Source organism: Schistocerca serialis, chromosome 1, assembly GCF_023864345.2.
Source record: "Schistocerca serialis cubense isolate TAMUIC-IGC-003099 chromosome 1, iqSchSeri2.2, whole genome shotgun sequence".
In the NCBI taxonomy this organism is placed as follows: domain Eukaryota; kingdom Metazoa; phylum Arthropoda; class Insecta; order Orthoptera; family Acrididae; genus Schistocerca; species Schistocerca serialis.
In genome coordinates this window covers 1,090,748,883-1,090,762,723 of record NC_064638.1, presented here as the reverse complement: position 1 = coordinate 1,090,762,723, position 13,841 = coordinate 1,090,748,883, and the positions used below count along the sequence as shown (strand labels likewise).

General features: G+C 39.2%; 1 protein-coding gene across 1 annotated transcript in view; it reads left to right on the top strand.

Annotated features, from left to right (window-relative positions):
* Window positions 1–8,222, top strand: part of LOC126416087 (uncharacterized) — a 691,436-nt gene extending 683,214 nt beyond the window's left edge. The window contains exons 8-9 of the mRNA XM_050083583.1: window positions 3,499–3,862; window positions 6,805–8,222. Of these exons, the coding sequence (XP_049939540.1) occupies window positions 3,499–3,862; window positions 6,805–7,878 (1,438 nt within the window). The 3' untranslated portion in view covers window positions 7,879–8,222. The remainder of the gene's footprint in view (window positions 1–3,498; window positions 3,863–6,804) is intronic.
* The last annotated feature ends 5,619 nt before the right edge of the window (window positions 8,223–13,841 follow it).

Below are 13,841 nucleotides of genomic sequence, written 5' to 3'. Positions count from 1 at the left end.
AAAACTCAAGTGTCTCCAATAAGTAGCAAAAAGAAATATAACTGCAAATTTTAAACTAATTTTACACTCTTGAAACACAACTTTACCGACATCTGTGGCTACACACAGACACTTCTAACAGTAAACAGTAGTAAAACTAGCTACTGAGCTCTTGTTCCTTTTTTTTCCAGGAAACGTGCATGTATTCACAGAGACACCCAAATGCGCACACTCACAGCGAGACTGATTATCAATTACTGAGAGCTGATGGAGGTCCACAACAACCCATCTATTTCCCGAGTCCACAACAACGCCAGAAAAACTAGGATTTCAAGCCAGTGAAATCCAGTTACTGATTACCTCACAAAACATTTAAAAGTAGAAAAATCTAGCTTTTGGAGCTTGAATGTTTCTTCCTTTGCGATGAAAGGGGGACAGTTTGGGGAAAGTTGGAAAGGAGGGCAGGTCACTCAGACCCCAGGTTGAGGGGTATTCACCTCTTATGAGGCCAGTACATCTATTCCTCAAAACAGGTTAATCCCTCTCAGTTTCAGGTCTGAGGAAGCTGCCACTCCTTTCCAGCTTTCACCAACCTATACACCATCCTCCCAGGGAAAGTACAATGCAAGTTCAAGAAGCTATAGTAGAAGCAGTGAAAGAAGATCCCCGACAGTTGCAATGGGCTTTGTGTGGCTGTTCGCACATCTTCCTTAACCAATCGTGTAACGCAATTTTGTATACCATATATTTGCAAATAATCAGCAAAGACATTTTTCTGAACTTAAGGAAAAAAAAACTGGGATGAGTGGATTAATTTTCATATGGTTAGTACTGCTCCGCTTCCAACAACAGATTCCATTATACTGTAGCGCTGTTGTGACCTCAGTCTGTGACAAGTCAGTAGCACATTAGAGGTGAAGTATTAATCACATATTAACTTGTTAATTATGGTTACAAGTGATCATTATTGCTCATACACAGTTAAAGAGAAACTGAAAATTATTGAAGAAGAAGAAGAGGACACTGAAAACTGTGCAGTGGGAGGAAAGTACAATGTGAGATAGGGTTGTATTCACGACTGGCAAAAAAACAAAATGTGGCTTCCAGAAACAAATAGTAATTGCAAGCATTCTGTAGCTGTAAAGCAAAGAATCCAGACCTTGGGGATGAGGAGGGAGGGGAGTTTTTGAATGGCTCTGCAGTAATATAGATTAGAAGCAACAATATGGATGCACCAACTCAAAGCAATGGCTTCAGCCAAAGAAATAGGCAGCACTGATTTCAGAGCTAGTTGGAGCTGGCTATCAAGATGGATTAGGCTTTTGAAGGAAATTTACCTTTGCTTAACATCTTCCAGATGATGATAAGGAAAAAGTAGTGAATTTTCATCACTTCATAATAAATTTGAACTGTGAACATTGGTATATATTATCAAAAATTGCTTATGTGGATCAAACTCGAGTCTATTTTGATATGCTACTCGACAGCACCGTGAGCAGGAAAAGTGACTCTAGCATCTTGATAAGAACTAGTGGCATTTAGAAGCAAAGGTGTACAGTGATGATGTGTGTAATTGGTGATGGATGAAAGCTACCACCTTACGTGATATTTCAAAGGGAAACTACTCTGAAAACATTAGTGAAAAATGAATCCAAAAGGGCGGATGGGCCATGACCTTGTGGTTGACTGGGTGATACATATTTGGCAATGTCGCCCTGATGTATTACTGAATTTATGAAATACGTTGATCCTGCACAGCTTCCGCAGACACACAACTGAGGAAGTGCAAGATAAAATACAAACAGGGAAAACTGATTTGGTCACTATCCCTGGAGGCATAACATATGTGTTGCAGTTACTACATTCTTCTGGTAGCGATGGTGAATAGAATCATTATGTTAAAATATTCTTTGTAAATAAAACAAAAATTATAGTCAACATTTCTTTTTTTCCTCCTCCTCCATTAAAACTATAGTGTGCAGATTATTTGCATATGTACAGCGTGTCTCTATGGCAAAGTGTTGCTGCAGCTCCACAGACGAGTACTGTTTTCACTTTCAGCTGTTTGCAGTCCAATTGAAAGCTGGCAACAGCACTGCCAGTTGTCAAGGGTGATCTTTCAGTGTCTCCGCTATAGGTAGCATTTTTCTACACGTGTGTGTGGTTTCTTTTGTACGCAGATACACGAAATTTAGCCTGTTCCAGGCAAGCCTAGTCAGCCATTATCTCTCCTTGTAATTTTAGTTTTCTCCATTTAATTTTCCTTTCGGTTATGGTCTGATTGCTTATGCTTCATTTAACAGGCCTCCCTATAGGTTTTGCATCTACTTCAGCTAATTTTAGCCTTTTGTTCTAAGCTGACTCCTGGTAGGATGTGGCTTGATTTTTCTGTATACTTAGGTATAGAAAACATATTTCCGACATGAAAGGAAACCATGTAACATAGAGGCCAAATCAAAAACTTTCACAGTTGATCCTCCAAGCACTTGAAATCTTCCTTATCCAAAATGTCCATGGATGATGACACAGATACATCCCTTGGTAGTGAGTGTGGGCAACTGCTTTTCAGGGCTGCAGCTAGCCACAATATCAACAACAGGATATCACACACATTCTGTGGTTGCATTCACCACATTTAATGTGTGTAAATTCATTCCACAAATTAAAATTTGGGTTAATTAACATCCCTATGCATCAACTCATTCATCCACAACTCAAATTGTGCGTTACAAAGTCATTTTGATGAAGCATCAAATATGTTGTTCCTTAACCACCACTGAAAAGTATGGAAATCATTTTAAACCCATATTTACATCAGTATTTTGGTAAAAAAAAAAATGTTGACAATTATTAGATATTGCAGTATTTGCCATTGGCAAACTATCACTTACTGGAAACCTTGATTCAATGCCTTGAACTGCTTATGATATATTATGGGATACCCAATACAACAGTCGATTTCTGTGGAAATAAAGAGATGCGTTTTTATGTCAAGCAATAAAGCACTTGCTTTCTTGGACAAACCTACAGCTGTTGCAGACGTCTTTTTGTGTTTGGATCCAGTAAAACAAGAGGGTGTTACACAATAAAGAGTCCTTGACCTCAGTTTAACAGTGATGTATGTGTGTAATGTCTCAGAATGCCTGTGACTACAGTTTAAATTATGAAAATCAGTACATATTATTTTGATGACCTGTAAGATTAAAAATGATTCAATATAAAGTCAGTACAATGTAACGTGAATTGAGATGAAAAATTTAATTTATGACCTCTTCAAAATACTTTAACATAACAAAATGCATCATATCCCTTGCTCGCAACAAATGTGTCATGCCACTTCTCTGTAACATCATTCTACACAGACCTTACTCGTGTTCCTAACAGACATCTGTAACATAAATTAGAATTTTTAGTTTTCTGACTGCAGCTGATACAGATAATTTGTTCTTGGAAAGTAAACCTGTCATTAAGAACTCAAAATTTATTAACATAATTATTTTGTTTATCACGGAACTGTAGGTTGCTGGAGGTGAATGGCAAGCTGGTGATGTCTGGCAGCAAATCAGCAGCTGATCTGCAGCGGTTGCTTTCTGTGTCCCCGGCACCCGCACAGTTGGTAGTGCTACGCACCCACAGCCACAGTGATGCAGACAGTGAACACGGACATCAGAGTACCTGCAGCAGCCAACTGGAAGTGACACGGGAACGGGAGCGGGCCGAAGACGCCGAGCGTGACAATGTGCGCCTCTCACACCGGATCTCATATCTGGAGGAGCAGGTGGCTGAACTGCGGAGGGCTGCCAGTGCCGCGACATCTGCGCATCCTGCCACTGCTCATGGCGTGAGGGCCGACATTACAGCCCCCACTGAGGGCCTGCTGCAGGTCAGTTTAAATGGTGCTTCTTTTAACTTTCAGTGATGTACACATACAGATAAGAAATTATTAAGTTCTGACCCTTTTTGGTATGAGCAAAAACTTTGGACACAAGGGGGAAACTCTGAGCTGCAGCATCTGATGGAGTGTGACTTGAGGATGCATGAAGCTTGCTGGTTCCATATCGCTCTGCTCATATAGTGGCTAACCCCCACAGTATTTGTGCAGAGCCTTTGCCTCCCACATACAGCTCTCCATCACATCTCAGCTCCCTTCTTGATAGGGGTCATACTGCAGTCTTTCTTCTTATTTCCAGCTTTCTATGAAGGGTGTTCGTCGCTGGAGCAGATGCAGTATTATTCTTCCAATTGTGTTCATCATTATGTTTTGTAACATCATTCTTTGACATTCCACCTCTGTCTTGTGTCACCAACATTATCCAATTATCTACACACACACACACACACACACACACACACACACACACACAAGACAGATATTGCAAATGGAGGAATGGCTGGGTGGACATAATCAGTCTGTTCATATGAAATAATTAGTGGTTTATGTCTAATTGTGCAATTAAACAAAATAATTGTAAATTGTTAGAATAGCTAGTCATGTCACTAAACTGCCCTCCAATTCTATTTTAGTCCCATTAAATGTGACATCATGGCACACTTATTTAAATTAACAGTAATGTTGCAAACAATTGCAAGAAAGCTGCTTCAAAAGTGTTTATGTTATAAACAGAGTGCCAATTTTGGGTATTAGAACAAGACCAGGGTTCTGGACAGCCTGGTGCCAAGGGTGCAACACACAAGGTGTATCCACTGTTTTGGCAGTACGCGACTGCATCTTGCCAACTGTAGGAGATACTTATCCTGTGCCTGTGGAAAGCAACAGTTGGGGGATGGTTACTTCAGGTCACCCCTACTTGAGTTGGTGTCCCTTTTGGTTGTGGGCAGGAGATATCTTCTCCCTAGCACCAACCACTGACTTCATCATCCCTGTCATACTGCAGTCTCTCTTCTTATTTCCAGCTTTCTATGAAGGGTGTTGGTCTCTGGAGCAGATGCAGTATTATTCTTCCAGTTGTGTTCATCATTATGTTTTGTAACATCATTCTTTGATATTCCACCTCTGTCTTGTGTCACTGACGTTATCTACAGTTGTTGATAATATAGACCATAAAGAATTTTTTGACAGGTGACAGTCTCCTGTCTTCTCCAGTGACCATAAGAAACAATGTATGTGACTCACTCTTCTTCTTTCTGTAGCCAGTGGTGTTGTCACCACATCTGTGAGCTGACTGATATGAGAATCCATAAGCTACAGCCAGCCTGCCATTTGCCCCCTCCTTGAGAATACATTCCACTTTATAGTATAATTGTTTTGTATTATACTGAAAATAGTTTTGTAGGATCTTTTGTGTCCCTTAAAGCTCCCACTCTTTACTGACATACACAGTCTTGTTGCCAAAAAATGCGCGTATTTCTCACAACAAATGTTACAGCTTTTGACACTTAGTTTATTTCTAAGTTTCTAAGTAAAGCAAACATGGAAGAGGTAAGATTGCAAGGAAGTAATGAAATAAAGGAAACCACCAACTCTTATACAGAAGGATACAAAATGAGCAAAAACAGAACAAATACAACCAAAGGAATATATCTGTCAACATTCATCAAGAAAGTTAGTAAAATGACGATGTCATTTCATTTTTCAACTTAAGCAAATGTAATAAAAAATAAATACAATTAAAAAGTAAGTGTTAAGGTGTTAATGTAAATTAAAACTACTGAGAGTGTTTGGGCTAAGGTGCAAAACTGCATATTAGTCAGTACCCCCATAAGTAAATGTTCATGGTAAATACATTACATAATAGAATAAAGTTATTAAAAGCAACCATTATGCAGAATAGAAAAATATGACAAGTGTTCTGAAGATAATATAGACCAACGAACTTGAAGTATTTTAGAACTTGGTAGTTTTTCTTCTTCTGCACCACTAGGATAAAATACAAAATCCTGGTTCACATTTGGGTTTTTGATCCTGCTGACCAAAACAGAGAGTGAGTTACCACACAAACCATAACCTGCACGAACATTTGCAACTAGCACCCCACAGTAACAAGTCCTCTGATCAGTTAAAAGATTTCATGCATAATAAGGCAATGATCAATCCAGAAGTGAGTTAGAAGGACTCTATTGTGCCTCTGTGGCCCTGGCTGGGCAGTAGATTTAACCGAATACAGCATGGTGTTCCTCATTTTGTTATTTCTTGTACTGACTTCAATTTCATTTTTGTGCATGTATAAATTGAGTAAATGAAGTTCAATGACTTACTTTTTGCAATACCAGGACTAAATAAAACTGCTTTTGATAAAGAATGAAATTAAACATTACAGATTGAAGCTCTTTTATATTAACAGTTTTATGACAGTATAATAAACTGATGAAATGTTTAAGAATCAAAAATAAAATCTGTTTTTAATTAATTAATTAACTTTTTACACAGAGAAGAAGGTTTCAATTTCAAATTCTGTGAATGAATGCAACTCTTCATTGCTTGCTAGTATATTATTGTACACTGCTTATGTAATGAACCAGATTACATAATGGGCAGCATGGGAGCTGACTGCATAGATAGTAAACTAGACATGACAATTATTTTATGAAACACTGATTGTAATTTAAAAGGATAATCCTTGTGATGTTATTAGCTACAAGTCATCTGGTAACTGCAGGGAAAGAAAATAAATTTGTTTCATGTACAATTTTTTGCAGAAATTAAGTTTCATTCCTTTGAGCTTTGCTTTTGTTCTGAGATAGTCATTTTATTGAAACAGTTTCATCTGTCTGATGCAAGAAACGAGTGAAATTCCTTTTTTATAATATAAATTGATTTCATGTACACTCATAACTAACTCTAGTTTTCATGTGATCTGTTTACAGGTGTTTCAAAAAGGACCACAAGTAACGGCCCTTGTTGCGAACCTGCCAGGCATGGCTAGTCCCAAAAACTGCTTGCCAACACTACGACCGAAGTCAAGGACCCAAGATTCTCATAGCAGCAAATCTCTAGACTTTGGTGGGAATTCAGATTGTTCGTCATCGGGGGGACAGTTTCATCATCATAATCATCATCATTATCATAGACATAATAAACATAGCTTACATAGTGCCCGAAGCACCAACTCACTGGATGCAAGCCATACCAGGATCTCTGCCTCAAAACATTTATTACAACCTCGAAGCAGACATCATCTATCAGAGACCCACAAGTTAAGGAATGGGCATCACACATCAGATTCATATATTTTAGATGGTTCAGATACTTTGGAACAACAGAAGCATACAAGACATAAAGATCCCGAAAAATCACACCATCATCGGAAAAGTGACAATGGCCTACCTACCTCAGAACATAAAAGCACCACAAGAAATCTTAGATGTGTGAATGAAACACTCAGAGATGGAAAGATATGCAAATCCTATGAAGTGCGGAGTGTTAAATGCATGGACTCTGAAACAGAATTGAGGGGAAGTGCAAATCATAATCAGTCTGATAATCATGATCACACAGATAACCAGAGCAGCAAGTCCTCCGATTACACTTCTGAATCATCTGTAATTATGCTGCGTCATTTTGGAGACAATAGCAAACTCGGAAATAATTCTGTACCTAGAGAAACAAAACCACAAAGGCCGACACCTCCAAAGAAACCACTACGCCTCTCCCTGCAGCGGGCAACTAGTCTGCAGTCTGTTACCTTGTCACAATCTCTGTTACCAGCTGCAACACAATTGTGTTCCACAGATACTTCTCATTTACGGAAACTAACAAAGAGAAACCACAGGACAGAGGATTCAGTAACTGCTAATGACAGAACTCCTTCTAGAGCAGAGTCTTGTCAATCAGCACTAAGGTGGCCACCATCAACAGAAAGTATTCATCAGAATTCTCTACTTAATACATCCCGTACCAGCATTATAAGCACATCTGGAAATTCTGAAAAGTGGTACTAAATTGGTCAAATTTAGAAGCTTCTTTTTGTAGTCAGAGCTTTTGTGTGTTGTGTCTGTGTTTTAGATAAAGCAGTAAAAACAACAATACTCAAATTTGTGATGAACAGGAGACGTGTATATCAATATGTCATACATGTAAAAACTCAGTGTTGTGTCTGTGGGAAAATGCGTGAGACTTCGTAAGCACATTTGACTGTTCCTTCAAGTAATTTGTAATGGTGGAAGTAAAAGCTTTAAATAAATGACTGTGGAGAATAAAGAGGCAGAAGGAGACCGAAGAATATTTTAAGGTCTCAGATGTTTCCATTTGTATTAGGCATCAAATGATTATGTACAAATGCTGGAAAGCAATAAGAATGTATATTTTGTATTATGTATATTTCTGAATAATTACATATTATTTTTGAAAAATTAAAGCATACTTTCTTTAATTTGATATTATGTTTAGCAATTTTGCCCTGATGCTACACTGTTTACTTCTGATGAAAACGACTTACATCTCTTTAACATGCCTATTGTCTGTAACACGACACTACGATAGTCTGTAGAAGATATATTATCCCATAAATAAAAAAAGTAAATAGTAGTGTACACTTTGGAGTAATTAAAGTTTTTGGATAATTGTAGTGCATCTTGCAATTACATAACCCAATACTGAATATGCCCTCTTACAGTATACAGTGTCACAAGAGCAAAGTATTTGCACCTTAGATTGTTTACATCCCAGAAACATGAAATATGGGAAAGGAAAGAGAAAGGTTGGGTGGAAAATAGAACCAGCTAGCTCCACAGGGCATTGTAGTAGCGCAATGGCAGAAGTTGAAAAATTCTCATGAATGGTTGACTTAACCACTTTGGTCATCTGGGTGAGGTCCCTGACTGACTCAAATTTCCAACATATTTCTCACTGCAACGCAACCTCCCTCATCCATTGAACACTCTATTCACAAATTCTGACTCCTGTAAGAGTTTGGCTGATACTTGTGCATTCGCACTGAACTAACATCTAGGCACCATTATCCTCGTTTTCAGAAATGTACACACATCAAAAAATGTTTTGCATCACCCTGATTCCCACAACTCCTGAAGATAGATGTTGACTGTTCAGAGGTGTCACTAAACCCACACAAAGATGTAAACAACCATGCATGAGCAGCGCCTATTAGACAGACGGGGTTTGACAGCCGATCAGTTCCAGTCATTCCGCCAGGAGGTACATGGCTCGTGTTGTCTGTAGTTTAACTATGCCTAGACAGTTAGTACCATGGTTTGATTGCATCCGCATTGTTACTTTGTGCCAGGAAGGGCTCTCAACAAGGGAAGTGTCCAGGCGTCTCGGAGTGAACCAAAGAGATGTTGTTTGGACATGGAGGAGGATGACAACGCCTCGTTCAGGTCGCCCAAGAGCTGCTACTGCAGTGGGTGACCGCTACCTATGGATTATGGCTTGGAACCCTGACATCAACACCACCATGTTGAATAATGCTTTTCGTGCAGCCACAGGACGTTGTGTTACAACTCAAACTGTGCGCAATAGGCTGCATGATGCGCAACTTCACACCCAATGTCCATGGCGAGGTCCATCTTTGCAAACACAACACCATGCAGCACAGTACAGATAGGCTCAACAACATGCCGAATGGACCACTCAGGATTGGCATCACGTTCTCTTCACCAATGAGTATTGCATATGCCTTCAACAAGACAATCGCCTGAGACGTGTTCGGAGGCAACCCGGTCAGGCTGAATGCCTTAGACACACTGTCCAGCAGGTGCAGCAAGGTGGAGGTTCCCTGCTGTCTTTGGGTGGCATTATGTGGGGCCGACGTATGCCACTGGTGGTCATGGAAGGTGCCGAAATGACTGTACGATGCGTAAATGCCATCCTCTGACCGATAGTGCAACCATATTTTGGCGAGGCATTCGTCTTCATGGCTGACAGTTCACACCCCCATCGTGCACATCCTTCAGGATAACGACATCGCTCGACCAGAGTGGCCAGCTTGTTCTCCAGACATGAATCCTATCAAACTTGCCTGGGATTGACTGAAAAGGGCTGTTTATGGACGACGTGACCCACCAACCACTCTTGAGGGGTCTACGCCGAATCGTCATTGACAAGTGGGACAATCTGGACCATCAGTGTCTTGATGAACTTGTGAATAGTATGCCACGATGAATACAGGGATGCTTCAGTGCAATACGTGTGCACGGTGATCATATCCCATATTGATGTCAGGGTACACGCACAGGAAACAGTGGTGTTTTGTAGCATGTGTTTCGGGACGCCTTACAGATCTGCGTTGTTTGTGTTCCCTATGTGCCTATGCTATTAGTGCCAGTTTTGTATAGTGCTATGTTGTGTGGCACCACATTCTGCAATTATCCTTAATTTATGAGCATGAGTATATGTTCCTCACCACAACTAGCTTTGGCCACAAGTCCATTCTGAATCACTAAGAAAAGGCAAGAAAAACATTTACACATATAGTTCCTTAAGTACTAGTAACAATTAAACCATAGGCTGTAACCTATACTAATACAATACTGTGAAAATTTTTGTATTAATAATTGCCTTTTTTAATGTTACGATTATCAAAACATCTCTGTCATAGCAGCAATAAAAGCATCCTTTAGTTTCTCAAAATTAATTGCCGTGATAATATCAGTATACCTGAACTGAGGTACCTTTGATTTATGAGGCAGTGACAACAGATCCAAGATAAAAACACATAGTACTATGTGATTCCACAAAAATTCATTACAGTTAATTTGAAATGTAAAGTGATAACATAACTTTATCCAAAAAGTGTTTTTCCTGTTAGGTTTGTGTGTTGTAGTAGACTATCGGCTGTCAATGTTCGATCTACCTACATCTAATCTACAATATTATGAAAAGGATAGTTGCTCCTCACCATATAGCAGAGGTGCTGAGTCACAGATAGGCATAAGATAAAAACTGTCAGGAAGTGAGCTTTTGGCCAACAAGGCCTCCGTTGAAAATAAGAGGAAATATGCACACCCACACACGCACAACGCGCAGAAAGCCTGATTTGCTTTTTCCTGATGCTATTACTTCTCAACAACCAGATTACCAATGTTCATGGCAGGGTTGGAAGGAGGAAGTTTATTGCAGCCACTCAAGAGTTAAACAATTTTGGAAAACTAATTTCAGTCTTCTGCCTTTCTCATTTTAGTGCCCAAGTGTTCACTGAGTGACTCTGCAGATGATTATGATCCCTTCACTGAATTTATGTAAGACCAAAATTTCTTAGGATTTTTCTCATAGTCATTGGCAAAATTTCACTTTTAAATTCATTAAGAGCTTCTTAAGTTGTTCTACATACGCCCGGTTTGGTTTCGTCTAGTTGTTTGTGAGAGGGGCTTTGACTTTGTTTAAATCTATGATGAAGCTTCACTACGCTTTGCAGAAATTTTCAAATGTGATTATTGTACGATGGCACATTTTCCCCATTGCTCACAACTTCCCTTGAAATACACAGCTAAAGCTTACAATACAACACTACTGAATCTTATTGATATTCTAAATCTTCATCTCTGAGATTAGTGTTTCATGCTGACTAAAAATAATTTTTAATTGACACATGTCAGAGTTATTCAGCAAGAATATTTACCCACCTTTCTTGACGTTGCTTTTAACATCTGTAGTCATTTCTGCTACAACAGCTGTATGGTCACTATTCCCTCCTCTACAACAAAATATCAGGGCTATTAGTTACTAGAAGATCTAAGATGTTGCTTTCATCTGCCCTAACAGTTGCAGAGAATATTCACAAAGATGTTCCAAACAATCTCAAATTACTCATGATAACTATCAGCTTTTCTTTGATGCATTCTGCTACTGCAACTCCTGAGGCAGGTGGTCCACGAAGACCTGGCCTCCATGTCTGACCCACTTCTGACATTTACCTTCACCCAGATTTTCCATTCATAGTCTTTAATAGACTCTCAACATCTTATCAAGTTTTTTTTTATGAGAATCAATATGCCAGCACTACTAGCATCAAGCCTATATCTGGGTTAAGTATTACAATCAGAATTCACAATTTCCTTCTTCTTCACTACTGTTTTCAGCTATCTACCTGTTTCTAGTACTATGTGGGTATTTATTACTATCAATAACAGAGACTTAATTCTGGGGGTTTACTATGGGTGCTCCCACAGTTAACTAATATCGCATTAATACTTTTTGTTATGACTTGAAAAAACTGTTTAGGAATACTAGGGCAAAAATTGTGTTCTCTAGAAATGTGGGAACACAGTTCCTGCTTCAAGACGTGAAACCTAAATGTTTCTCCTTCTTGGGATCGCGAGTGGACAAAATTAAGTGTCTTGATTGTAACGCACACTACTTTGGCCAAATTCAATGAGCACCTTTTTTTTTTTTAAAGAAAAAGGGGGGGTGCACCTTAAAAATATTCTCCATTCGCACGACATTTAAAAACTTCTCGCCATCGCCCACCACCAAATGATCTCGATATTCTGCAAGTTGTACAAAAAGGCAAGGAGATGAACATCCATGAAGAATTTGAAATTTCGAATTGAGTCTATTTTAAGAGCCCAGCCCTGCTCAACGAGACGCTGACCTTTCATAACCAGGGCTACTTCGAGGCTATGATGTTACTTTTTAAATAGATGTTTATGCACATGTGGCTTCGATTCATACACAGATATTGTTTACTGTACTTCCTTGTTTTTACCTTATATAATGGATCTAAGTTTATCATGGCAGTGCCACCTAGTACAGTGTCAATGAGGGCACTTTATACCCCTGGCCTACGTTGTAAACATACCCTGCGTTGTGATAAGGGCAAGCACGCGTAAATACAGAAAACGTGTGACTATTGTACGATTTTATTCCTTATATCACTCACATACTCTGTGAGCCGAGGTCTCTTGGTATGTTTGTTCCACTTTCTGCTCTTTGCCTTGAAACATATTCTTATTTATTTCTGTACATGGATGTGTCCTGTATATTTTACTGGATGACATGCGGGACATTCTGTATAATTGCCAGTGGTCCTTGAGTCACCTGGCGGATGTCTCCTGTAAATTTTATTGGGTGACTTGCTATTTTTGGTGATTGCGAGACTTTCTGAATGCTTGCCAGTGGGCCTAGAGTTTTTTACCTGGTGAGTTTGTCTTTGGTTACATTATACTCAGAACTCAGGTCATGGTTTCCCAATTACTTTATTTGACTGAAATGTACATTTATAGCTGATTCCTCGCTCATAAATTTGTACTGAGGAAACTCCCCCCTCCCAGTTGTCTCATGATGCTCAGGTGTGAGTCAAACACATCACAAATAAATAAGAAACTGTCCTACAACCGAGACTATCTATTCTTTCTTGAACAAATCAAGAAGTTCATGTACCATTAGTCAAAAAATGGAGTGCTGTAATTTTCAATAATTTTTCTTTCTGATATGCAAGGGTTACTATTCTCTGTGTTAAACTACTCCCTTCTCTGTTAATCCTGCTTTTTAAGGTTTCCAGACAGATGGGCAAATTCATTACATTTCAATTGGCTTCTTCCACTGAACTGCAGTAGCTTTTTCTACAAGTTGCCATTCCACTTGACAACACACCTGACAGTTACTCCCTAGTATTTTACTGACATTCCTGCCCACTTCTTCACTCTACTGCCCACCAAGCATTGGAGTTCCCAATGAATACAGTCCTGTCACCTTTTGGGTTGACAGCTGCAGAGGGAAGTGGGAGTTATCCACATATACCAGTAATCTTGGCAATGGCTTTACAGCTGGTACACAAATGAAAATTCCCGAACCATCTCTACCTACGACATCAACAAAGCTACTGCACTGTGAACAAATGATTGCTGAGTACTCCTCTAATCATTCACGACTTGAAAAACTCAATGCACATTTTCAAGCATGTATTCAGTTATCTCTCATTAGGCACTGAGATGAGTGGTTTGCTACC